At 36.2% G+C, this 27,500-nt stretch overlaps 1 protein-coding gene across 3 annotated transcripts in view; it reads left to right on the top strand.

Moving 5' to 3' along the window:
• COP1 (COP1 E3 ubiquitin ligase) overlaps nt 1-27,500 on the top strand; it is a 260,438-nt gene that overhangs the window by 188,475 nt on the left and 44,463 nt on the right. For all 3 annotated transcript variants that reach the window (XM_025920949.2, XM_086694422.1, XM_086694423.1), the window contains exons 16-18: nt 11,071-11,188; nt 14,026-14,150; nt 15,259-15,419. In XM_025920949.2, the coding sequence (XP_025776734.1) occupies nt 11,071-11,188; nt 14,026-14,150; nt 15,259-15,419 (404 nt within the window). The remainder of the gene's footprint in view (nt 1-11,070; nt 11,189-14,025; nt 14,151-15,258; nt 15,420-27,500) is intronic.

Raw genomic sequence — 27,500 nt, forward strand, 5'->3', positions numbered from 1 at the left:
GGAAAATTACTAATTTTACTGGAAATTATTCTCTGTTGGTATTCCTCTTAATGGTTGTGTATGTAGCATAATTTGGTTCAAATAAAAGAAACAAATTTTCTTTACATTGACAAGGCCATGGGGGCATTTAACTGAGAAGTCAAATTTTGCCACACCGTTGGTACAAGCATTATATGCCATGTGATGCAGTAGGAAGGAACATAATCTTTATAGTATTCTTGTCAAAAATATTTAACATGAACATAATGGTGAGAAAATATTCAGACAAATTCAGAATGTGGAACTGTCTGCAAAACAACTACCTGAGATGCTCAAAAATAACAGTGTTAGGAAGTTGTTATACAGAAAACAACAAAGAGGCATAGAAATTGAATATAGTGAGTGACCCCTGAACAAAATTAAATAAGTAAGTAGCTACTCGGGGTTTTGTTTCTTTAAAACAGCTGGGATATTTGAATATAGAATGTATTAAATTGTATTCTTATCAATCTTTCTTGAATATGACATAATGGTATTGTCGAAATTCTTCTTGTTTGTAGAAGGTAGGTGCTGATGTTTTTATAGGTAAAATATCCTGATGTTTGAAACTTATTTAACAAATGGTTCATGGGGAAGAAAAAGAGTCTGTTTATTTGTAGAGGAAAGGATAAAGCAAATAAGGTAACAATATTTACATTTGTTGAGTCTAGATTGAAAAGTACAAAGTTGTTCAGTTTATCGCTCTTCCAACTTTTCTGCAGGTTTGAAAATTTTCAAAATAAGTTTGGGGGAAACAGAAGACATAGAAATGTGATCATATGCTAAATCCTGAAATTATTAAGAATATTTTTAAAACTTACAGTGACACTTCAGAAAGGATTTCGCTTTGTAAAAGAAAATTACTGAGGACTTCTCCCCTCTGATATAAACTATTTTTATCATAATGTTACTAAAGTATATGTACAAGTATAAAACTACGGATCACTTTCTTATGTTCCTAGCTCTTAAGCAACTTATAGTCAAATCAAATACTAGTTAAGTACAGTAAAAATATAAAACTGAAAAAAGACAATAGCAGCATGATGACATAATAACAATAATTGATGGAGTAGTATATGGTGTTGTTGGTTTTTTTGCAGTAGTATATGTTTTGCTGAAAATAAATCACCACTGCACATAGTAAGCTGGTTCTGAGTATTGTGGCACAGTTTCTTTTGAGATTGCCAAGTCTGTAGGAACATTGCCCGTTTTATACTTAGTCTCTACACTACTTTTCTTACCCAGCTACTGTACAGTCTTTTTGCAGTACACAGTGAGATAATTTAACCTTTACTTATATCCCTACATTTTTAATACATTACCTACTCCTTTTGTTTTTTAGTAACCTGAAAATAAGATAGTATTTTTATACTGTACTGTGCTATTTTTATAATATCAGATTATTTTCAATTGATAAGGTAACCAGAAGTCAAAGGCTTATTTTATAGAAATGTTTTTCCATTTTGAATTATTAGTGCAAAAGAGAAGTTTAATCTTTGTAACTGATACATTTAACCTGAGCACCGCACTTGAAACAGGACTTTTTCCCCCATTTTTACTTTAGCACTTGCCAGATTGCAGCTATACATTTATACCTCCACAGTATAAGCTGATTGCTGTCATTTGAGGTGATTACTTAATGCAATTACAGTAGTAAACAGAAAACAAAATGTAGGAACACGCTTCCATATAAGCAACAGAAATACAGGCAAATGTATAAAAAATGAGCTAACTGTGGTATATAATCCTTGAAAACCAGCAGCCTTGTAGCCAGTATTAGGAAAAAATTGGTTCAGGAGCTTCTCAGAAAGCCCCACTATCTGACCTGACTTAGAACTCACTGGAGAGAGCCACATTCACGGGATGTTTTTCTGTTTGACCTGACCCAGAGGCTCCATGGGGATAGACTTATACCCAAGGTCTTGTTGAAAACACTCAGATGTAGTATCACAGTTGTCTAAGCTGTGATACCAAATGGGGCAAACAGTTGAGTCAGAAATTTAAAAGGAAGAAGTGGGCAACAAAACAGCCACAGGGGCTTTTGAAAAAGCTCTAATGTGTTCCTGGGATGTAGAATGGTTGTCAGGGCAGTGTAATTATCCAGGAAAAATTGGAGAGGGCTCCAGTTGCTTACCTGTGAAGACCAACAGAGATTTATAAGTTGCCTGAGCTTTGAAAGAATGCCCTAATACACAGGTGCCCTTGGCAAAGGGTAGTAGATGTACTAGCTCAAAACATTTAAGAAAAATTTGTGACTACTTAGTGATACTGACCTAAGAACAACCTTCACTCAGCTAGGGTTAAAGAAAACACAAAACAAAATTTTTGAAAAAGAAAACCAAGTTTGGGGTGCTTGTGTGGCTCAGTTGATTAAACGTCCGACTTTTGGCTCAGGTCATGATCTCACAGCTTGTGAGTTCCAGCCCTGTGTCGGGCTCTGTGCTGACAGCTCAGAGCCTGGAGCCTACTTTAGATTCTATGTCTCCCTCTCTCTCTGCTCCTCCCCCACTCATGCTCTCTCGTTCTCTCTCTCTCTCTTTCTCTCTCTCTCAAATAAATAAACATTAAAACAAACAAACAAAAGGAATCAAGTGAGACTTAAGTGGTTCCATACAGCAGGGATTTACAGACTAGAGTCACTTCTGCAAAAGTCTCTAGACCACTACGTGGCAACAACACCACCAACAAAAGTCCCAGGAGAGGGATATAGGAACTGATTCCAGAGTTATATTTTATTATTTAAAATGTCTACTTTTTATCAAAAAACCCCAAAAAACTATAGCATATGCAAAACAGGAAAAGTTAGTAGAAACTATCACAGATGTTGGGCTTTCACTTAGAGACTTGCAAGCAGCTGTTAATAAAAGCATTCAATGAATTAAACCACAATTAAGGAATGAAAGAGAAATTTAAAAAATATGTCTCACCAAATAGAGAGTATTAAGAAAAATAGAAAAAAAAAACAAATAGAAATACTGTAGTTGAAAAGTATAATAACAGAAATAAAAATTCACTAGAGGGACTCCTAAGCAAATTTGATCTGGCAGAAGAATCAGTGAACTTGGAGTTAGGTCAGTAGTGATTATCCAGTCTAAGAATGGAGAAAAATGAATAGAGGATTGGAAACCTGTGAGACACCGTTAAGCATGCCAACATAAACAGACTCTCAGAAAATAAGGGAATAGAGAAAGGGATGGAAAACTATTTAAGGAAAAAAGTGGCCAAAATCTTCCCTAACTGTATGAAAAACATCAGTTTAACACCCACGAGGCTCAGTGAGCTCAATGTAGGATAAACTCAATGACATGCATACCTAAACACCTCAAGTTCAAACTATTGAAAGCCAAAGGTAGGGAGATAATCTTGGAAAACAGTGACAGAAAAGCAATTCACATAAAAGAGATCCTCAGTAAGATTAGCAGTTTCTCATCAGAAACCATGAAAGCTAGAAGGCAGTGCAATATATTCTAAAGGCTGAAAGGAAGATTGTCAAAAGAATTTAATATCCAGCAAACAAATCCATGAAAAAATAAAAGAATTTAAGACATTCGGAGATAAACGTAAACTGAGCAAGTTCTTTTCTAGCATGCCTACCGTTCAAGACACACTACAGACAGGCCTTCAGGCTGAAAGGAAAGGATATGAGGTAGAAATGAAACTCTCATATAGAGTAATAAAAAACACTAGGTGAAGATGGTTTAAAATGTATTTTTGGTAACAATTCTGACTGATTTAAAAGACAACTGAGTAAAACAGGAGTTCTAAAATTGTGTTCGTGGGCTTGTACCCTAAAACGATGTAGTATGTATGTCCATATAGCTCAGAGGATGGGGTGGAAAAGTGAGGGGAAGAGCTATATTTGAGCAAAATTTCCCCATAATATTAAAATTAATTAGTGATGATCTGAATTAAATTTTCTTAAATTCACATGCTAATTATAATCTATAATCCCCAGAAAACCACAATGAAAATAGCTTCTAAGAAATATAATAAAAAAACAGCAACAGAGGAACACAAGTGTTATCCTGGAGAACAGCTCTTTAACACAAAAAAGGCCAGGGGCGAAATGTAGAAACAAAAAAGATGTAAGAGAAACAAAAAGTACAATTGCAGGTATGAATCTTATAATATAAATAATTATGTTAAATGTAAGTGGATTAAACACTCCATGCTACAGAGATTGGCAGAATGGGTGAAAAAAAAAATACGGGAACCAACTGTGTACCGTCTATAAGATACACTTTAGATTCAAAGACAAACACACTGGAAGTAAAAAGATAAAAAAAGATGTAGCGTGCAAATGGTAACCAAGAAGAAGCTGAGATGGCTGTATTTAAATCAGACAAAACAGACTGTAAGTAAAAATTGGTGCTGGATACAAAGAAAGCCATTGTATAATGATAAAAGGATTAATTCAGCAAGATACAGCAATTATAAATACAGATATTCACAAACTATTTTGAAATGCATGAAACTATAATTTGTAGAATTGGAGGGAGAAATAGATGATTCACCAAAAGTAGTTGGAGACTTAAGGACTCTACTGTCAATAATTGATGAAACAACTGGACAGAAAAGCAGCCAGTACACGGAATACTTGCATGGCAGTAGCAGCGTGACCTGACAGTCCCACGTGTAACTCGTTCCACTCAACAACAGAATGAGTGTACATTCTTTTTGAGCAAACATGGACCATTCTCCAGGATAGATCATATATTAGGTCATGTAATAAATGTGAATAAATTTTAAATTTCATATAAATTCAAAATAGTCAAAATCATGTTCTCTGGCTAAAATGGAACTTAGTTAGAAATTGACCTTAGTAGTTAATCCACAAATATTTGGAAATTTCTGAATAACCCTTCAGTCAAAGAAGAACTTGTGAGGGAAATTAGAAAGTATTTTGAAGTGAATGTATATGAAAATGAAAACATATATCATAATCTGTGCTAGTGGCTGAAGCAGTGCTTAGAAGAAATGTCTGTCTTCAAGTGTTTATATTAAAAATGAGAAAGATCTTAATAATCTGAGCTCTCACCATAAAAATCTAGAATAAAATAGCAAACCAAGCCAAAGATGAGCAGAAGGAAGAAAATAATAGGGTGGAAATAATGAAATAGTGAACAGGAAAAAAAGGAGAGTAAATGAGTAAGAGTTGGTGGTTTGAAAAGAGCAACACAAAATTGGCAAACCTTTAGGTAGACTAAGAAAAAAAGGGCACTAAAATTAAGATTTAAAGAAGGGAGATTACCGCTGACCTCTCAGATAGTAAAAGGTTTACAGCAGAATACTAGGAATAACTGTATGCCAAATTAATAACATAGATGAAGTGAAAATATTCTAGAACATCACATATTATGAAAATTGGCTCAGAGGCAGTAGAAAATTTGAATAGACATATGAAAAGGAAAGAAATTGAGTTAGTAACTAATAACCTTCCTGCAAAGAAAAGCAGAGACCCAGATCACTTCACTTGTAAATTTTATCAAATGGTAAGAAATTATACTAGTACTTCACAAGTTGTTCCCTGAAGACTTTTCAAAACCAGAAGCCCAAAATACACACGAATAGAAAAACAGACCAATGTTCTTCAAGAACACAGATGCAAATTCCCTGAATAAAATACGTGCAAACCAAATTCAATGGCATATCTAAAAGATTATACACTATGTCAGTGTGAGATTTATACCAGGAGTACCAGATTTATCCAACATCCAAAAATCAATTAATGTAATAGACTATATTAATAGAATAAAGAGCTAAAACCACACAATCATCCCAATAAAGACAGAAAAGGCATTTGACAAAACTCCATACCCATTGATAATTAAAACTCTTAAACAAATAGCGGGAAACTTTGTCAATCTGACAGAGCGTTTCTGTGAAGAACCACAAGTGAAAGTCATAGTTACTAGTGAAAGACTGAATGCTTTCCCCTACAATTAGGAACAAGGCAAGGATTTCACTTTTTGCCTTTGCGGTTCAACACTGTACTGGAGATTCTAGCTAATATTGCCAGGGAAGAATGGAAATAAAAGATGTCCTGATCTGAAAGAAAACATTAAACTGTCTTTATTTGCAGTGACATCATCCCATATATAGAAAATTTTGAGGAATCTTAAAAAAAAAGAAAAAAGAAAAAGGATTAGAACTGATAATTGTTAGCTGGGCCACAGAATAAAATATCAGTATAAAAAATAGTCTTTCTGTGCATGAACAATGTACAATCCAAAAATAACAACATGATTCTGTTCAGAATAACATCAAAAAGAATAAAATACATAAGGAATAAATTTAATAAAGTCAGTGCAGGTCTTATACACTGAACATTACAAAAGTCTGCTGAGGAAAATTAAGATAAATGCAGATGCATTGTGTCCATAGATTGGATGCATTAATATTGTTAAGATGTTAATTCTCCTGAAATTGACCTATAGATTCAACCCAGTCACTGTAAAACTTTCAGCAGGCTTTTTTCCCCAAGACATGGTAAACGGATCCTAAAATTTATATGGAAATGCTAAAGGACAGAAATTACCAGGACAATTTTATAAAAGAACAAAGTTGGAGGACCGTTTCTACTGAATTTCAGAATTCTAAAGCTGCAGTTATGGAGCATCTGGCTGGCTCAGTCAAGAATGAGACTCTTGATCTTGGTGTTGTAAATTCGAGTCTCACATTGAGTGTAGAAATTATGTAAAAACAAAATCTTTGAGAGCTAGAACAAACAGTGTTAAGTTTTTTGTGGATCCAGAAAAGACCCCAAATAGCCAAAACAATACTGAAAAAGAAAACCAAAGCTGAAGGCATCACAATTCTGGACTTCAAGATGTATAACAAAACTGTAGTCATCAAGATAGTATGGTACTATTTCAAAAACAGACACATAGATCAATGGAACAGAATAGAGAACCCAGAAATGGACCCACAAACATATGGCCAACTAATCTTTGACAAAGCAGGAAAGAATATCCAATGGAAAAAAAGACAGTCTCTTTAGCAAATGGTGTTGGGAAAAATGGATAGCGACATGCAGAAGAATGCACCTGGATCACTTTTTTATACCATACACAAAAATAAACTCAAATTGGATGAAAGACCTAAATGTAAGACAAGAAGCCATCAAAATCCTAGAGGAGAAAGCAGCAAAAGCCTCTTTGACTTCGACCACAGGAAATTCGTACTCAACACGTCTCCAGAGGCAAGGGAAATAAAAGCAAAAGTGAACTATTGGGACCTCCTCAAAATAAAAAGCTTCTGCACAGCGAAGGAAACAATCAGCAAAAATAAAAGGCAACCGACAGAATGGGAGAAGATAGTTGCAAATGACATAACAGATAAAGGGTTAGTATCCAAAATCTATAAAGAACTTATCAAACTCAATACCCCAAAAAACAAATAATCCAAGAAATGGGCAAAAGACATGAATAGACACTTTTCCAAAGAAACATCCACATGGCTAACAGATACATGAAAAATAATGCTCAATGTCACTTATCAGGGAAATACAAATCAAAGCCACAATGAGATACCATCTCACACCTGGCAGAATGGCTAAAATTAACAACTTGGGTAATAACATATGTTGACGAGGATGTGGAGAAAGCGGAACTCTTTTGCACTGTTGGTGGGAGTGCAAACTGGTGCAGCCACTCTGGAAAACAGTAGGGAGATTCCTCAAAAAATTAAAAATAGAACTACCCTACGACCCAGCAGTTGCACTACTAGGTATTTATCTAAGGGGTACACGTGTGCTGTTTCGAAAGGACACATGCACCGCAATGTTTATAGCAGCGCTATCAACAATAGCCAGAGTATGGAAAGAGCCCAAATGTCCATCGACGGATGAATGGATAAAGAAGATGTGGTATATGTATATGATGGAGTATTACTCGGCAATTAAAAAGAATGAAATCTTGCCATTTGCAACTACATGGATGGAACTAGAGGGTCTTACGCTAAGTGAAATTAGTCAGAGAAAGACATATCATATGACTCCACTCATATGTAGAATTTAAGATACAAAACAGATGAACACAAGGGAAGGGAAGTAAAAATAATAGAAAAACAGGGAAGGGGACAAAACATAAGAGACTCTTCAATATAGAAAACAAACAGGGTTGCTCGAGGGGTTATGGGTAGGGGGTGGGCTAAATGGGCAAGGGGGCATTAAGGAGGACACTTGTTGGGATGAGCACTGGGTGTTATATGAAGGGGATGAGTTACTGGATTCTACTCCTGAAATCATTGTGCTGTATGCGAACTAAGTTGGATGCAAATTTAAAAAAAATAAATGAGTAAATAAATAAAAATAAATAAATTCCTAGGGGTGCCTGGGTAGCTCAGTCATTTAAGCGTCCCATTCTTGGTTTCAGCTCAGGTCATCATCTCACAGTTCATGGGTTCAAGACCTGTGTTGCTCTCTGTGCTGACAGTGTGGAGCCTGCTTGGGATTTCTTTTTCTTCTCTCTGCCCCTCCCTGGCTTACATGTGTATGCCTGCCCCCCTCTCTTTCTCTCTCAGAATAAAATTAAAAAGATTTTTTTTTTTTAATCTTAAAAAAAAACACAAAAAACAGGGCATCTGAGTGGCTTAGTCGGTTAAGCGTACGATTTCAGCTCAGGTCATGATCTCACAGTTTGTGGGTTCAAACCCTGCGTCAGGCTCTGTGCTGACAGCTTGGAGCCTGGCGCCTGCTTTGAATTCTGTGTCTCCTTCTCTCTGTGCCCCTCCCCTACTCATGCTCGGTCTCTCTCTCTCTCAAAAATAAAATATTTAAAAATTTTTAAATAAAGGCTACAGTTATACAAGACTTTGTTGTGCTGGCAGAAGGTAACATATATGTAGATCAGTTGATTAGAATTATGAATCCAGATGTCAGTTTGTTTTCAACAAGGGTATTAAAGTAGTTCATTAGAGAAGTTTGTTCTCAGATCATGCAGGGACAACTGGATGCATCTCCATCCACATGCAAAATGATGAACTTTGACTTCTCCTTCATACCATACAGAAAAATAAACTTTAAAAAAAAAAAAAAAACCATACATGTAAGACCTAAAACAAACTTAGAAAAAAAAAAAATAGAGGGGCTCCTGAGTTGCTCAGTCTGTTAAATGTCTGACTCTTTATTTGGCTCAGGTCATGATACTATGGTTCGCGGGTTCGAGCCCCGTGTCATGCTTCACACTGCTAGTGGCAAGTCTGCTTGGGATTCTCTGCCTCTCCCCTACTCAGGCTCTTGCCCTCTCTTTTAGAGTTAAATAAACTTTAAAAGAAGGAAAAAAATGGAGGGAAAATCTTTAAGACCTTGGATTAAAGTGTTTTATGGGTTTATAAGAAAAAATAAAAGATAAATCGGCCCTTACCAAAATTCAGTTTCTGTGCTTCAAAATACACTGTTAAGAACATTAAAAAGGCAAGCAACAGAGTGGTTGAAAATATTTGTTAAAACTTTTGTCTTATAAAAGTTGTATCCAGAATTTTCTTTTTTTTTTTTTTTTAAATTTTTTTTTTTCAACGTTTTTATTTTTATTTTTGGGACAGAGAAAGACAGATCATGAACGGGGGAGGGGCAGAGAGAGAGGGAGACACAGAATCGGAAACAGGATCCAGGCTCTGAGCCATCAGCCCAGAGCCTGACGCGGGGCTCGAACTCACGGACCGCGAGATCGTGACCTGGCTGAAGTCAGACGCTTAACCGACTGCGCCACCCAGGCGCCCCTGTATCCAGAATTTTCAAAGAACTCATGTAAAGAAACAAACCGTCATATGTTGGTTCTATGAATGTAACATGGTAAAGTCAACAGTTTGTTAGTTTCTTAAAAAAACATAAAACTGTCATGTGGCACAGTAATTACACTTCTAGGTATATACATGGGACCCAAATACATGTTCTCACAAAGATTTGAATGTGATTGTTCATAGCAGCATTAATTTCCATAGGCAAAAAGTGGAAACAAATATCCTTCAACTGGTGAGTGGGTACACAAAATGTGGTATATCCATACAATGGATACTATTCAGCAATAAAAAGGAATGAATTGTTGGGATGCCTGGGTGGCTCGGTGGCTCAGTCAGTTAAAGGGTCCAACTCTTGGTTTTAGCCCAAGTCATGATCTGTCAATTGTGAGTTCAAGCCCCACATTGGGCTCTGTGCTGACAGTGTGGAACTTGCTTGGGATTCTCTGTCTCCCACTCTCTCTCTCTGCCCCTTCCCTGCTAACGCAGTCTCGCTCTCATTCAAAATAATAAGAATTTAAAAAAAAAAAAAGGAATGAATTGTTGACATATGTTAAAACATGGATGAACTTCAAGAACATTATATGAAGCGTAAGAAGCCATACATAGAAGCCGTGTATCGTTGGAGTCCATGTGTATAGAATATCCACAAAAGATAAATTTTTAGAGAAAGTTAGATAATATTGATTGCCTAGGGCAATGGGTGATAAATGGGCATGAGGGATCTTACTAGGATGAGGAAGATGTTCTAAAACTGATTTATGGAGATGCTCACACCACTGGGTAAAGTTACTAAAAATCATTGACCTGTATACTTACAGTGAGTTGGTTTTATTATATGTAAAATGTGTCTCAGTAAAGTATTTTCTCAAAAGCAAATGTGAGAAATAAAATTAGATAGCATTATTATCTTTAACCAGAAGCCTATAATGTTACATTATCTTTTTAAAATAAGGTCATCTGAAATGTGAGGATACATTTAAAAATTTTTCAGTTACTTTGAAGCCTTAATACTCTGATTCTAGAGCCAGGATCACTGGAAATAACAGTGGAACTCCCTGTCAGGCTGATGTTGGCATATGTGTATATACTGTTTTATGCAACCATATTTTCCTAGATCCAAAACAGAAAACCCACTGTATCTTCCTGGTGGTTAAAAATGAGTCATAGCACCTAGTTTACTGCTGTTACAAGATTGGTATTATTCCTGAAACATTTGATGAAAGACACCAAAAGCAGCTAAGTTTCGCTTTGCTTTCCATTCTCCATTTACTACATTTTTCTTTTTCTTTTGTTTTACTTTATTTGTTTTAGATCACTGTGTCCACTACTATGATCTTCGTAACACTAAACAGCCAATCATGGTATTCAAAGGACACCGAAAAGCAGTGTCTTATGCAAAGTTTGTGAGTGGTGAGGAAATTGTCTCTGCGTGAGTATTACTCTTCTGAGGTTGAACTTAACACAGAGCTCTATCATCATTTACCAGTTTTATAATGTCACTGTGGGTATCTGTAAAGAGTGACACTGTGCTATATGCACTTTTTCATAAATAGATTTTTTTATTGTAGAATTAAAATACATGTATATTCTGGTTTGTATTGCTCACTTTTATAGCCTATTTATGAATAAAATCCCGATGATGTTAGTTTTTAATGCAACCCCGCTTTCAACATTTGAACTTCAGATTGAATTTCAGCCACCATTTCTCCTTAAGAGAAAAACAACATAGTTGATGGGATAGAATGAGAAACGTTTTATTTATTAACATAAATTAACATGTTATTGTATATTTATCTGCATTGCAGTACAGTAGTATTGTTTTTGGTTTTAAGTAATATTTGGTTGATTCTATATTACTTGATGTCCCTATGGTTTCATGGTGAGTTTTAAATATGTTTTGAAAGTAACTTAAGTATGGCTGCTTATATTTGATAAATATCCTTTGAGAAGCCTTCTGCAGTAGAGAATTATAATGTAAGCTTTTATTTTGTTTGAAGGTTAACAAGAGGTCAACCAGATAAGTAAATCTCAGTTGCTAAAATATCACTGAGAAATCTCTTCTAACAAAGGCAGCACATTCTTTCTGTTATCCATTGCGTAGCTCTCTTTATTTTATATTAGCCTAGTAATACTTTCTTAATTTCTCTTTTTCATATCTATTATTTCTTTTCATGCTTACTGACACCTTGTTTTCTTCTTTTCAGTTAATTTTTTTTTTCCTTGCTTTCTAATTTTTAATCTTAGGAGATTATTAATGACAGTGCCTTGGTATTAAACACTTGGTACCTCCCTCCTCATCTACCTCTATACTAGTTACTCTTGGTAAGAAGTTGGTAATTTGAGTTGACTTAGCAAGGTAATTTGAACAGAGTTACAAACAAGGGGGAAAAAGTGAGAACTGAGTTTTAAGGGAAGGTAACGTAGGGTAATTCGTTCACAAACCTAAATTAGTGTTAACCAGTCAAAATATATCCCATCTTTAGGAGTAGTAATGGGCAGTAAATAACTAAAGTTTTATTCAGGTTCAAATGTGGATAGTACATTATATGGCAGAAGTATTTTTCTTCAGTTTTGATTTATAAGTGTTAAATGAGTTGGATTTCAGCGAACTGAAATACATGTATCTTATTTGTCTAAATTGGGAAGTTTTAGTCGACCTAATTAATGTGGATTTGTTGTTTGTAATTTTCACCAATCTCTTGTCCTTCTTAGGTTTTATAAGTCCTGATTTTTTTTTCTTGAACATATTTAGGGTTTAGAAGTTTTTAGAATAAGTTTATCCACAAGTGTATTTGGAAATATTAAAAAGTAATACTAAAATATACATATTGCTGCAACCTCTGAATTCTTGGCCAATAAAAATATATATACACATAAAGAAATACTTAATGCAACATTGTCAAGCAAAAAACCACATTTAAAACAATATAAATTTCTATTGAAAAAATGATGAGAAGCAATAGAGGAATATTTAAAGAGCTGGAGTTTGGCTTCTGCAATAAGACAGTTTCTATCTTGGCTTTGTTGTTTACTAGCTATGTATGGTATCTTCAAAATATCCTTAGCCTTCTCATTCTCAGTTGTCTCATCTCTAAAATGGAGCTAATTACAGAAATTACATTGTGTGTCCTTAAATGAAGTAATAAATGTAAAACTTTCAGCATGGTGCCCTATTCTGTGAATGTTACAGTAAGAGAAAACATGATTTATTATGTAGTCATTAACAGATATCAAAGTGTATTTATTTTACAGAAAAATTATAAAGCAAATTCTTGAATAAGGGATAAGCAATTTAAAACATAATGTGTATGGTATGATTGGATTTGTGTTACAGAAAGAGAAAAAACATGGTATTTTATTCAGGTTCTAAGACTGTATGATAAGTCTCTGCATGATAGGATTACCAGCGATCTTTTTTTTTTTTAATTTGTTTAATGTTTATTTATTTTTGAGAGACACAGAGTGCAAGTGGGGAGGGGCAGAGAGCAAGGGAGACACAGAATCCAAAGCAGGCTCCAGGCTCTGAGCTGTCACAGAGCCCGATGTGGGGCTCAAACTCACAAACTATGAGATCACGACCTGGACCAAACTCAGACACTTAACCGACTGAGCCACCCAGGTGCCCCACGAGTGATTTTTATATGCGATTATTTTTTGGTAAATAACTGCATTTGTATATAATTTCAGTAAATGAATTACTTTATATAGACTATCCCAGTTATTCATACCATTGTACCCCTTAGGTACAACTAACTGTCAAAGTAGTTTAAATATAGTATACCAATACAGTTCAGCAGTTGAAAAGTAAACCAAGTGGCACAGATTGTATCCCTAAAATTAAGCACAATTCCCAGTGGAACTTTGTTATTTGATGATTGTGGTATGATGGTATTGATGATGTTTATTAGTAAGCACTTCCTACATGCCCAGGGACTACTGAAAGCCTTTGAAATGAATTTACTTTTCACATCTGATAGAATTCCTCTAATTCAATAATGTAGGAATCACTGTATTTCACATAACTAATGAACAAAACTGAGGCCAAAGAGGTTATGTAACTTTCCCAACTTCAAAAACAAATTAATGGTATATATTGAGTATTGTAACTCAGAAAATCTGGCTCCAAAATCTGCATTCTAAACAACCAAACTGGATTGCCTCTAATTAGTACTGATGAGTTTCAGACCATGAAATCTTTTTTTAAATTTTTTTTTTTTTCAGACCATGAAATCTTAAATACATTCTAATTTTTTGTGTTTACCTCAGCTCAACAGACAGCCAACTAAAACTGTGGAATGTAGGGAAACCATACTGTCTACGTTCCTTCAAGGGTCACATCAATGAAAAAAACTTCGTAGGCCTCGCTTCCAATGGCGACTATATAGCTTGTGGTACGTAAAACTGTCTTTTCCTGGAACTTTTTATTTAACAGGCATTTGTCACTGAAATTGCATTCACTAGATGTAGGCTACATACCAAGTCAAGAATTGATCTGTATGCTCAGAAAGTAGCATATTGAATTCTTCTTAGATTGTACTGGAAGAAGCATTAGTTCTTCCCTCCTTCACTGAACACAAACCCTGTCCACATGAAATAGCATGAAATCGTTAAATATGTTTTGTAATTGTTCTTCATAGTAATTTCTGTAGATATTACGTAAAAGAAAATATTAATTTCTGCTAATGACCTAATTTCAGAGATACTGTCTTAAGCTTGATATTCATTTTCCTCTATAGAGTGCCCTCTTCAGTAAGCAGTTTTAGATCGTCTTGATCTGTTATTCTAGGGCTTTTTTTTTTTGTAATTTATTATTATTATTATCTTTTGTAATTTACACAAATAGGAATCAGAAGTAAAAGAAGTCACTTTAGGTTTTGTGAATATGCTACATGCACCTAATGCCCAAATATATGAGCTTTCATGAATTCTTTCAAGTGACTTGACTTTTATTTAGTGAAGTTGTATATAATCTAAACCCTTCCAGAACAAATCTCTTGCAGTTATTCTACTTTGATAGCCTGCTCAAAAATAATAGGTTTCTAGACTGCTTATCTAATGGAGTAATATCTTTATTGGAGAATGGGACATAAATTTTGTAGGTTGTTAAAATCTGCCTTTGTAAGTGCTGTAACTTTCTTTTTTCCTCTTAGAAGTCTTTCTAAACATCACTTAAGATTCATGGTATAATAATAAGTTTCTGGTCTTTTTTAGACCTCTGCTATCATAAATGGGTTTTTGCAGTAATTTCAGCCTTACAATTACCAATGTTATATCATTTGACAATTATTATTTCTTTAGATTAGTAAAGTGTAGCTTTTCTCTGTGAATCTTTTTCTCACATGATTCCCAAGAAATCTTGTGCTCTGATCTTCCAAATTCAACCATGAAAGATTTGTCTTTGAGCTTAAACATTGAGTAATAATCACCTGATGAATGTGATGTCCTAATTCTGAGTTCTCCCATTCTAGAAAAATTATTTACTTAAAAAATTTTTTTTAGGAAGCGAGAACAACTCTCTTTACCTGTACTATAAAGGACTTTCTAAGACTTTGCTAACTTTTAAGTTTGATACGGTCAAAAGTGTTCTGGATAAAGACCGAAAAGAAGATGATACCAATGAATTTGTTAGTGCTGTGTGCTGGAGGGCATTGCCAGATGGGGTAAGTTTTCATATCAGTTTTTCACCTTGATGTCTCATGTAACACTTTATGTATACATATGTGAATTTTTGTTAGCTTAAAATACAAATTGATATGTGATAACACATTTCCTTGCTTAGTATTGCATCATCACAGGAAACAGGCATTTTAGGTAGTAATTGAAATATGTCACCAATGGAACAGTGTCCTACTGATGTAATGTCTCTCCTGTGTAGCCATAGCATCTTGCGCATACCTCTGTTTTAGTGTTATCACATTGTCTCTTTATATCTCTTCTAGAAGACTGGAAATTTCTAGGTACACACTGTGTCTCATTTTCCTTAACGATCATTTGAAGTACATACTCAGTAAACATTGAGCTGAACCTAATATTAGCAGGAAAAAAACTTGATGTAGGTAAAGGAGAGTACCCTATATGTACACCTAATTAAATACTATTTCAGAGCAAAATTCCTGTCTAGAAAATACACTTATATAAGAATGTTTAAACACATTTAATTCCTTAATAAGAAAGTTACATTTCTAGATTGCAAAAAAACCAGTTTTCTCAAACTTGTTACTTATTAACAAATTATTCTCAAACTTGTCACGTTTTAAAGTATAAACATTCTCATAAGTTATGTGAAGAAATAATTGTTTTATTATCTTGATTTTTATAAGCAGTAGTCACTCACTAATGTCATCTTATTAAAAAATAGCTCTTTAGGTGCTTCCTTGGTTAGTTTTACTTTTGATCAAAAAATTTCTTACTTGATGGGTACTTTAAGAATTCTGAGTTTTGGGGCGCTTGGGTGGCTCAGTCGGTTAAGCGTCTTGACTTCGGCTCAGGTCATGATCTCATGGTTTGTGAGTTCAAGCCCCGCGTCGGGCTCTGTGCTAAACAGCTCACAGCCTGGAGCCTGCTTTGGATTCTGTGTCTGTGCCATCATGCTCATGCTCTGTGTCCCTCTGTCTCTCAATAATAAATAAACATGAAAAAAATTAAAAAACATTCTGAGTTTCAGGTACTATTTAACTTTAACTAGATATATTCCATTCCTATCATATTTAAAATTAGTGTGACTCAACTTCCTGTCTTGGCAGTGGCACACTAGGTGATCTGTACTAACCTTTTCCCCAAATAGAACTAGAAAAGTTGGACCACGTATATTTATTTTAAAAACAATAACAGAAACCTATTTGAAGGCATTGGAATGTAAACAAGATAGAAAAGAATTACTGGCCTAGGAATGTGAGCCTGGCTTTTGAGTATGCTTTTCTTCTGGGAGCCTTTGCCAGTCTTGTTGTAATGGCTGAGAGCACTTCTAGTAGCCTCACAAGGGCACAGGGATTGGAGTCTAGTATTCACCACTGTGGGGGTGAACTCACTGTGGTTCAGGTCCCCAGAGGGCTATAGTCTAGGGTAAACCACTAGAAGATAAGCTCTCACTGTGATTGCAACTCAACTTCATATCATATCAGTCCCGAAATTAAATTGAAGTGATCCTGGATTGGTAGTTAAATTAAAATTAAATCCTCTTTGAAAGAGGATCTTCTAGAGAAGATCATCTAAGGACTTTATTTTTTTCAAAAGCCCAGATACACTAACTAGGTCACAATAAAAAACATGCATAGGAAAAGGCAAGAGATACGAATAAGTTCAGCATAAGCAGTGGACAATGGAAACAAAATCACAGCAGCTCTGGATATTGGAATTGTCAGACATAGCTTGAAAATAACCATGCTGACAGGGAAAAAGACAAGATTGAAAATTTTAACTGGAAACTAAAAAAAACTATTTTAAAAATGAAAATCCTAGAAGTGAAAAATTATAATTACCAAAACTAAGAACTCAGTGGATGGATCATAGGGAAGATAAGACAGAGTTGAGAATCAATGAACTTTTATAGGTAAGCTAGGAGAAAATATACAGAAGGAAGCATGGAGAGACAAATATTAAAAAAAAAAAAATACAGAAAAGAGGTGGAGGATGAAGTAAGTTTAAAATATTCAATAAGAAACCTCAAAGGGGAGAAAAGAAGTAATGCAATTAAACAAATATTAGAAAGGATTATCGTTGAGACCTTCATAAAATTGATGAAAGACATCAAGGCAGAGATTCAATAAGCTCTTGTGCCCTAAAGAATAAATCTACAATGTGAGTAAAGATTTAATATTATACTTGGACCATGAAGAGACTTAGGCCTGCCTGAAAATCTGACCTTGGGTCTGTCTTCTCATAGTAACTTGATGGAAATGTGTGGAGTTAAGACAAACATTGAATGTTATTGCTACAGGTTAGTCTCTTAAACTTACTGTGAAACCCCATCTGTAGTATTGCACCTGGACTTAACCGTGAGTTGGCGCAATATTGGCCTTACATCTATCCAAAGTGAACGATACGAGACTGGCAGGAAACCAGGGCAGTCTCTGTCCAGAACCACATGCGCCTTAACTGTCCTTGGCAGCCGTGCGAGCTCTGTGTGTGTTGTTCGGGAGAGATGGAAGTAGCTATGCATGTGAATAGTTACTTGGCCTCCTGATGAGTGAGGGATGTTGTGCATGCTGAATTTCCTGTCCCGTACACCTCTGTGAAACTAACTAACCTAGTGCAAGATTACAGCTAATTGTGTCTCATCCTGTGACCCCTGCTGGTGTTGGACAGTCACACTTTGACATGTCATAATAAAACTGTTGAAAATAAAATGCAAAGGGAGATTATTGAAATAAGACAAAGTACTCTTTTCAGAAAGCCAACAATTAGACTGACAACCAACTTCTCATTAAGCAATAGAAACCAGAGGTAGTGGAACCAGGTCTTCACTGTGTAAAGGGAAATAAATACCTGCCAATCTCAATTTCTCAATTCAGTGAAAATCTCTCCAGACACAAGTAAAATAAAGACACTTTTAGATAAATAAATATGAAGAATTTGCTACCAGTAGACTTACACTAAAGAAAACCTGAAAGGATCTTTTTAAGGCAGAAGGAAAAGATGCAGAAGACAAAGGTCAGAGATGCAGAAAGGAATGGAAAAAGGTGAAGGAATAGAAATGGTGAAAAGGAAGAGAAGTGGTAATACTCAGTAAATCTAAATGCGTATTGACTATATAAAGCAATGATGCCTTGTTATTAAAGCCAATAAGCACATAGAATTAAATATTTGACAGTAATAACATAAGGCAGAAGGATAAATGTAATTAGGGTGTTCTCAGGTCTTTGCCTTGTCAGGGAAGGAGGTAAAAAAAAGAAAAAGCTAATTAATACTAGACTGAAGAGGATGCATATTGTAGTTTATAGGATAAGCTTTAAGTAAGTTCTTGTGGGGCTGGTTTAGTGGTGATGAATTCCTTCAGTTTTTGTTTGTTTAGGAAGACATTTATCTCTCCTTCTATTCTGAATGACGGACTTGCTGGATAAAGGATTCTCGGCTGCATATTTTTTCGGTTTATCACATTGAAGATTTCCTGCCATCCCTTTCTGGCCTGCCAAGTTTCAGTAGATAGGTCTGCCACTAGTCTTATGGGTCTCCCTTTGTAGGTTAGAGCCTGTTTATCCCTAGCTGCTTTCAAAATTTTCTATTTATCCTTGTATTTTGCCAGTTTCACTAGACATGTCGTGCAGAAGATCGATTCAAGTTACATCTGAAGGGAGTTCTCTGTGCCTCTTGGATTTCAATGCACTTTTCCTTCCCCAGACCAGGGAAGTTCTCAGCTATGATTTGTTCAAGTACACCTTCAGCCCCTCTCTCTCTCTCTTCCTCTTCTGGAATTCCTATTATACGGATATTGTTCCGTTTGATTGCATCACTTAGTTCTCTAATTCTCCCCTCATACTCCTGGATTTTTTAATCTTTTTCTCAGCTTCCTCTTTTTCTATAATTTTATCTTCTAATTCACCTATTCTCTCCTCTGCCTCTTCAATCCGTGCTGTGGTCGCCTCCATTTTATTTTGCACCTCATTTATAACATTTTTAAGCTCCTCATGACTATTTCTTAGTCCCTTGATCTCTGTAGCAATAGATTCTCTGCTGTCCTCTATACTTTTTACAAGCCCAGCGATTAATTTTATGACTATTATTCTAAATTCTTGTTCCGTTATATTGCTTAAATCGTTTTTGATCAATTCGTTAGCTGTCGCTACTTCCTGGAGTTTCTTTTGAGAATTCTTCCATTTTGTCATTTTGCGTACTCCCTGAGGTGGCGCGGAACTGTGGGGCACTTCCCCGTGCTGTCTGGAGTAACTTGTGTTGGTGGGTGGGGCCACAGTAAGACCTGCTGTCTGTCCCCAGCCCACCGCTGGGGCCACAGTCAGACTGGTATGTACCTTATCTTCCCTTCTTCCAGGGGCAGGACTCACTGTGGAGTGGTGTGGCCCCTGTCTGGGCTACTTGCACACTGCCAGGCTTGTGGTGCTGCTTCGATGGGATCTGGCGTATTAGGTGGGGTGGATCCACAAGGTGCACAGGGAGGGGCAGGCTCAGCTCGCTTTGCTGTTGGTGGTCCCCTGCGGGAGGGGCCCTGCAGCACTGGGAGGGAGGCTGACTCGTCGGAGGGCTAGATCCACAGGAGCACAGCGTTGGGTGCGTGGTGCAAGCAAGTTCGGTGATGGGAACTGGTTCCCTTTGGGATTTCGGCTGGGGGATGGGCGAGGGAGATGGCACTGGCCAGCGCCTTTGTTCCCTGCAGAGCTGAACTCTGTCATCCGGGGCTCAACACCTCTCCCTCCTGGTGTCCTCTCGCCCTCCTGCTCTCCGAGCAGAGCTGTTGACTTATAACAGCAGGTTGTTAAGACCTGCTGGCTGTCAGAACTTATGCAATCTGGCCCCTCCGCTTTTGCAAGTCAGACTCGGGGGTTCGGTGTTGCCAGACGGGCTGCCCCTCCACTACCCCGGCTCCCTCCTGCCAGTCTGTGTAGCGCACACTGCCTCTGTGCCCTTCCTACCCTCTTCCATGGGCGTCTCGTCTACGCTTGGCTCCGGAGAGTCCGTTCTGCTAGTCTCTGGTAGTTTTCTGGGTTATTTAGGCAGATGTGGGTGGAATCTAAGTGATCAGCAGGACGAGGTGAGCCCAGTGTCCTCCTACCCCGCCATCTTCCCTCCTATAAATGTGCTCTCTGAGGTCAGGTTGAGTAATACAGGAAAGTGATGGGAAGGTACTTGAGGTTAGAACCATCTCAGAATGAAGATCCTTCCGGTGGGCTCCTGCAGGTACTTGCACAGCCCCGCCATCTCTGCATACTTGTCCTCATGTGGGCCGCCATTTTGAAAAATCTCCTTTAAGTAAGTTTTTAAAGTGTGCTACCTAGACCAGAAAAGTTCTGTAACTCACTTCGTTTTCAGTCCAGATTTATTTTAAGTTTGATTTTTATAGAATAGCCACTTTGATTAGGCACAAAAAATAACTTTGTTTCCTTATTTTAGATGAGGCAGAAAGTGTGAGAGACTCTTGTTTATTTATTCAACAGATATTTATTATGTGCAGTCACAGTTCTAGATAGGGAAGATAAATTTGAACAAGACTGTAAGAGAAATTCTGGCCCTCTTAGGAGACTTAAAATTTTATGTGCCGGAGGAGACAAAAAACAAAATAAATAAGTTATTATATTAGAAGGTGACAAATGACTGGGAGAAAAACCAAGTGGGAGGCTGGGTCAGAGAGGCCTGGGAGAGGGAGTTGTAGTTCTCAGCGGTGGCAACAGAATTGCCTGAGTAGCTGAAGTAGAGCAAAGACTAGGACATGAAGATGTAATCCACATTTAAATGTGGAAGAGTATTTCAGGTGGAGTAAACAGTTCAGAGGCCTGGAAGTTCAGAAAGTGATGACTATTCAGGGAACAGAAAGAAGACAAGCATTGCCTCACTGCAGTGAACTGGCTGGGGAGCAGTCTATTTCAGAGTGGTGAAGAAGAACCATTTCAACAGAGCACTGTTTACCAAAGCCCGGACTTTGGCTTTTACCGGTTGTGAGTTGGAAGCCATTGTAAGATTTTGAGCAAAGAAATGATACAATCTGACTTAACGTTTTTAAAAATTGGTTTGGCTATATTCTAGAGAATAGACTATGAGATGTCAGGAATGGAGGCAGGAAGGCTGTTGGCAATTCCAGGTAAGGTCAAATAGTGGTATGCTAATGAGAAGCAGTCAGATCCTGTACATATTTTGAATGTGGAGCCAATAAATGTCACATGGAGAGTGAAAGAGAAAAAGTGTAGGATGACACTGAGTTTTGTTTTTCCCCCCAGTAACTTTAAGAGTGGATTTGCCAGTAATTGAGGAGAAGGCCACCAGAGGAAGTGTCTTAGAGGAGAATAGACTGGCTGGGTTTAAGTTACTAAAAATACCAAGTGGAGATGCTAAGTTTGAGATGTATTTGCCTTATAAGTATATAAGGTAAATATACCCGGTATATACTTGGTATATAAGTAAATATACCAAGTTTGGAGTTCACAGCAGATTGTGGGGCCAGAGATAGAAATTGGTAGCTGTCAGCATGTGACGTTTAAGCCAAGAAATTGGGTGTATCTCCACAAGGGAGTGTAATTAGAGATTGGAAGTAGTGTGAATACCATATTTTGGAGGGCACTTTAGTGTTCAGTGATTGAAGCAATGAGGAGGAGTCAACAAAGACTTAGAGTAGTTATTGGGATGCCTGGGTGACTCAGCTGGTGAGGTATCTGCCTTCGACTCAGGTCATGATTTCATGGTTCATGAGTTTGAGCCCCACATCGGGCTCTCTGGTGTGCACACAGAGTGCGCTTCAGATCCTCTGTCCCCTGCCCCTCTGCTGTGCACTCGCACGCACTCTCTCTCTCTCAAAAATAGAAAGAAAGAAATAAGGAAGGAAAGAAAGAGTAATTATGTATAGTCTCTCTTGATTGGAGAATGGTTTTAAGAAAAAAAAAGGGAAGAAATTGGAGGTAATGAAATACAGAGAGCTGCTTTGGGGTGTAATAAAATAATGCCATGTTTAATCTCATCTAGATTACTTACTTTTTAAAAATATGAAATATCTGTCTCTAAAAAGGCCAAACATTTCATTGTCTTTCTGTGCCTTAATTCCATTCTGCCTGATTTTGATCAAAAGAAAGAGATCAATTTAAGGACACCTACAAAATAGTTGAACTTTGAAAGTATTTTTACGTTTTGGACAAGTACAAGTAGTTTATCAATTTACTGTATGAACTAAAATGACCTAAAACTCTTCAATTAAGATAATACAAAAATTGCACATGCTTTTCTGTTATTTATGGCAGTAATTTAGTAATAGAGAGGGGATTGAAATTAACAATGAGGATAGAGGGAAAGGCATAAATACAAATTAGATACATTCTTTTAGGACAGTATCTCAGTCTTTTTATTTTATTTTTTTTCTGTATTTTACTTTTTTTCTGTAATTTTTTTTAATGTTTTTATTTTTGAGAGAGAGAGAGAAAGAAAAAGAAAGTCAGCGTGCGAGCAGGGGAGGGGCAGAGAGAGAGGGAGAGACAGATTCTGAAGCAGGCTCCAGGCTCTGAGCTGTCAGCACAGAGCCCGATGCGGGGCTGGAACTCAGGAACTGCAAGATCATGACCTGAGCCAAGTCATACGCTTAACTGAGCCACCCAAGTGCCCCAATATCTCAGTCTTATAAAAATTTGAGATAGTTTACTGCAGATTAAATTTCTGTTTAGCCTTGTTTTTTCTTATAACACACATATATATATATATGCATGTATGTATGTATATGTATACATATGTATGTATGTATGTATGTATGTATGTATGCATGTATGTATATATAAATAGGCCACTTCTGGATAAAAATGAACCAGTGATTCCAAGCCTTGTTTTGAACAGTCAGCCACGATCCTATATAATGCCCATTCTTTTTATTTCTACTGACCTTTGTATAATCTGGAAAGAATTTTCTACACCTCCCTTTTTTTAAGATACTGGTCAATTTTATTGTAGCATTTATTACATCCCTTCTCCTTTATTTCACAGTGCTATGGGAGTTAACAGCAAGCATGCTTCTTGCCCCCCTTCTTGTTTGCTGTGTGGTCTGTCAGTTTTGCTTTAGGATTACACTTTTTACTTTTTTTATATATATATATATATATATATTTTTTTTTTCAACATTTATTTATTTTTGGGACAGAGAGAGACACAGCATGAACGGGGGAGGGGCAGAGAGAGAGGGAGACACAGAATCGGAAACAGGCTCCAGGCTCTGAGCCATCAGCCCAGAGCCCGACGCGGGGCTCGAACCCACGGACCGCGAGATCGTGACCTGGCTGAAGTCGGACACTTAACCGACTGCGCCACCCAGGCGCCCCTACACTTTTTACTTTTAATTAGTCTTGTTTAAAGACAGAATATTTTTTTTTTTAACTTTTTTAATGTTTATTTTTGAGAGAGAGCCGTGCGTGCATTAGCGGGGGAGGGCCAGAGGGAGAGGGAGACACAGAATCTGAAGCTGGCTAAGGTGTCAGCACAAAGCCCAACGCAGGGCTCAAATTCACGAACCGCAAGATCATGACCTGAGCCAAAGTCAGGTGCTTAAGTGACTGAACCACCCAGGTGCCCCAAGACAGAATAGTTCTAATGTTGTTTCTTTTAATCTGAGAGACAATGCTTTGTCCTTTGTTTGTCTTCCTTGCTGTATTTTCCCTGTGTCTAAAAGCACTTTTACTCAGTCACTTTTGGGGTTGCTGACCGATTCTTCTGTCCTTTGTTCCTTAGTTTTGTCTTGCAAAAGTAGTGACTCTTGCATTTTTACTAAAATGCAGAAGTCTCAAGTATATTTAATTTTCAAAGGAATTTTAAGATGTTTCATTTGAACTCTAGTGAAAATACTTTTTTTAGGAGAATTTTTAAATTGCAGCTTAGGTCCTCTCAAGAATAGAAATGGTAATGATTATCTTATTCTAATGAAGAATGCAGAATTGTTTATTTTATATTTGTTTTTAGTTTATTATTTTAATTCACTTGCAGACATTTTAACAAGAAAACCTCAGTAGTTTAGAGTTACTGACATAAAGATGTTCTATTATTATCAAATTACTGGGATTTTTCCTCCCAGGTCTAAATCTTATTACTTGCATTGCCTAATTCAGTATTAATTTTCATGATATTTAAAAAATATGAATTTGTGAGAAATAACTATTAGGAATAACACAGATCATTTTGCCTTTATTTAGGCTTTGGAATTTAATTTCCTCAGTGGTCATTTTTTAAATATAAATGAGGAGAACTTGATCGATCGAATGTTTAACTTCCTGTAATGAAAGAACTTTAGTATCCACTTATTTGAAGAAGCAATTGTAAATTCTGAAACTGTGTATTTGAGTGTACTGTATCCATATAGGATTGCACATCCAAGTATATTACATGTGAATGATTATACAGTCTTTGAAATAAATGTGGTTTGCTGCATTTCCGTAGGTAGCAGCCAACTTTATACTTTCGAATATAGAGAATCAAGGAGCTTAGTAGGCTGTCATTTCAGTTCATTTTCTGACTCTACTTCTTTGAAAAGTACCCCATAATTTATTTGGTCCTGTGTGCAGATGTAATAAAATTTGCTGATTTTTCTTGGAAATAGCCATTATCTAGATTAATAAAGCCCATTTGGTAATCAAGTCTATGTCAGATCTATTTTCAACCTTTCTTTCTGAAATATACTATTTATTCACAATTTTTGGCAGGCATTAATATGGACTAACACCAGTTTTGTTTCCTCCCTTCCTCCTTCCCTTCCTTCCTTCCTTCCTTCCTTCCTTCCTTCCTTCCTTTGACATCTCTAAATCCTTAAAGGAGTAGTTATACCTAAAAGGCAGTAGTGATATGGTCAGAATAATTCATTAACTAAATAATTATCTTTAACTAATTTAGAGTTCATTTAGAGAAAAATGTTTGCAATTTTAAGAGTGTATGGGGGTCAATGTGAATTTCCTTGACAAGCGTTTTGCTGGAGTATATCATCTTGGAACGTTATCTCTTAGGATTTTTACTATATATTATTGTAGTTCATTACTCAAAGAAACAATTAGAAATGAATACATGTGGGGTGCCTGGGTGACTCAGTCGGTTAAGTGCTCAACTCTTGATTTTGGCTCAGGTCATGATCTCACAGTTCCTGAGGTCAAGCCTCATATTGGACTCTGGGCTGACAGCATGGAGCCTACTTGGGATTCTCTCTCTCCCCTTCACTCTGCCCCACCCCTGCTCATGCATGCTCACCCACTCTGTCTCTCTGTCAAAAATAAACATTAAAAAAAAAAAAAAAGAAATGAATACATATATACTTTAGAGAATTTATAAAAAACAAAAAATAGGAAAAAATGTCTATTGCAATTTTTTCCCAGAAATAACCAATAGTAACATTTTAATGTAATTAATCTTCATGTTGTTTTCCTTTACTGGGTACTATTGTTTTTAATAAAATTGAGTATTTTATATATTACCATGTACTCTTTATTTTTTCTTCATGTCTTCTTTACCTTTTGCCTTTATCATTAACATTTCCCAGGTCTAAATGTATTTTGAAAAGAGTATTTCCAGTGACTGCATATTATTCAATTCTAAGGTTTTACCATAACTGGCATACCATTGTTTTGTTGAGGATATTAATGTTTACTTTTTACTACTATGTAACTTTACTACTTGGAGTACTTCTTACATTTTTTTTTGCAGTAAATCTTTAAATTTTTAATTCGTTCTTTAGAAGAGAACCTTCAGGATTTGTCCATTTAAAGAAAATGAGTACCTTTAACACTTGATTAAAATTAGTTTGCCTCCCAGAAAAGTTTCCTTGCATTGCTCTTTCACCAAGAAACGGGGTGCATGGAAACATGGGGTGTAATGCCAGTATCTTTGCCATCTTGAAAATATTTTGTTACGTAAGTACGTAATCATTTTTAATTAATTGTTTCCATAAGCAATTTTCTAAAACATTCTTTTGATTGTTACATATTATATACTTACATACTGAAAATTGTCTTTTTAATAGAAGTTCTTGATTGAAAGGGAAATACCGTGCAATTGAGATCTTGTTTTATAATCAGTCCTTTGACATTTTGGTGTTCGTAATTCAGGACTATTCCACTATCTCCCACACCCTACATCCTCTGTGAAAGTACTGCTATAAAGCTAAGATAAATTTGGGACAATACTATTTATTCTTGATTTCTGTTACATATTTTTTATCACCACTACTTTATTCAGAGAGTGTAGTTAGGTAAGGAGATTATGTGTGTTCTGTATCTGTGGATCCTTCTGTTGACATGACCCTTATTTAAAACTAGTGGAATAAAATATAAATTGACTCAAGAATGTAAATGATTGTTTCTGTTCTTAAATGATGATAACAATTTAAAGGAACACCATATTTTTGTTGGAAGCAGATACTAAGTCCATTGTAACTCCTGCTGAGATAGTAGGGTGCCCTTATCATTGTTTTATCAGTTCTGAATCACATCATACATACTTACCTAGTCTTGGGTCACCCATGCTAAATGGATATCTAATGGGAAAAGGCAATACTTGGAAAGGACACTTAACACTTTCTCAGCTCTTCAAAAGTTATTAAAAAATGTATCCTCTATCCTCAGGAAAAGCATTGATTATTAAGGATGGATATTTTCTTTTGTGGCCAGAAACAACAGGAATCATAATGGAAGTTTCTGTAACTCTCAAATGAACGATGTCAGGACAAGGATTTTCCTAATTTCCCTCCCTTGAAACAAAGTCCAGCAAAACTTGGCTTGGGAATCTGTCAAACTCTGTTATCACCCATACTATACAAAGTTATAGCCATAGTAGGTGAGAACATCTTTTTCAGTCATAAAATAAAATACATTTTTTATATTCTTATTTCTAACGAATCAGACTTTAATATAGTGAAACACTTTTTTGAAGTGTTTTTAACTAAAACCTTATATTCTTAAGGAATCTTCTTTTCTTTACCTAAATCTTTCATGATTCCTATTCATTAAAAATATTTGCTGAATAGGAGCACGTGAGTGGCTCAGTTGGTTCAGCATCTGACGTCGGCTTAGGTTATGATCTCCTGGTTCGTAACTTCGAGCCCCTCGTTGGGCTCTGTGCTAACAGTCAGCTTG

The sequence above is a fragment of the Puma concolor genome, chromosome E4 (genome assembly GCF_028749965.1).
Source record: "Puma concolor isolate L17-30 chromosome E4, mPumCon1.1.hap2, whole genome shotgun sequence".
Taxonomy (NCBI): Eukaryota; Metazoa; Chordata; class Mammalia; order Carnivora; family Felidae; genus Puma; species Puma concolor.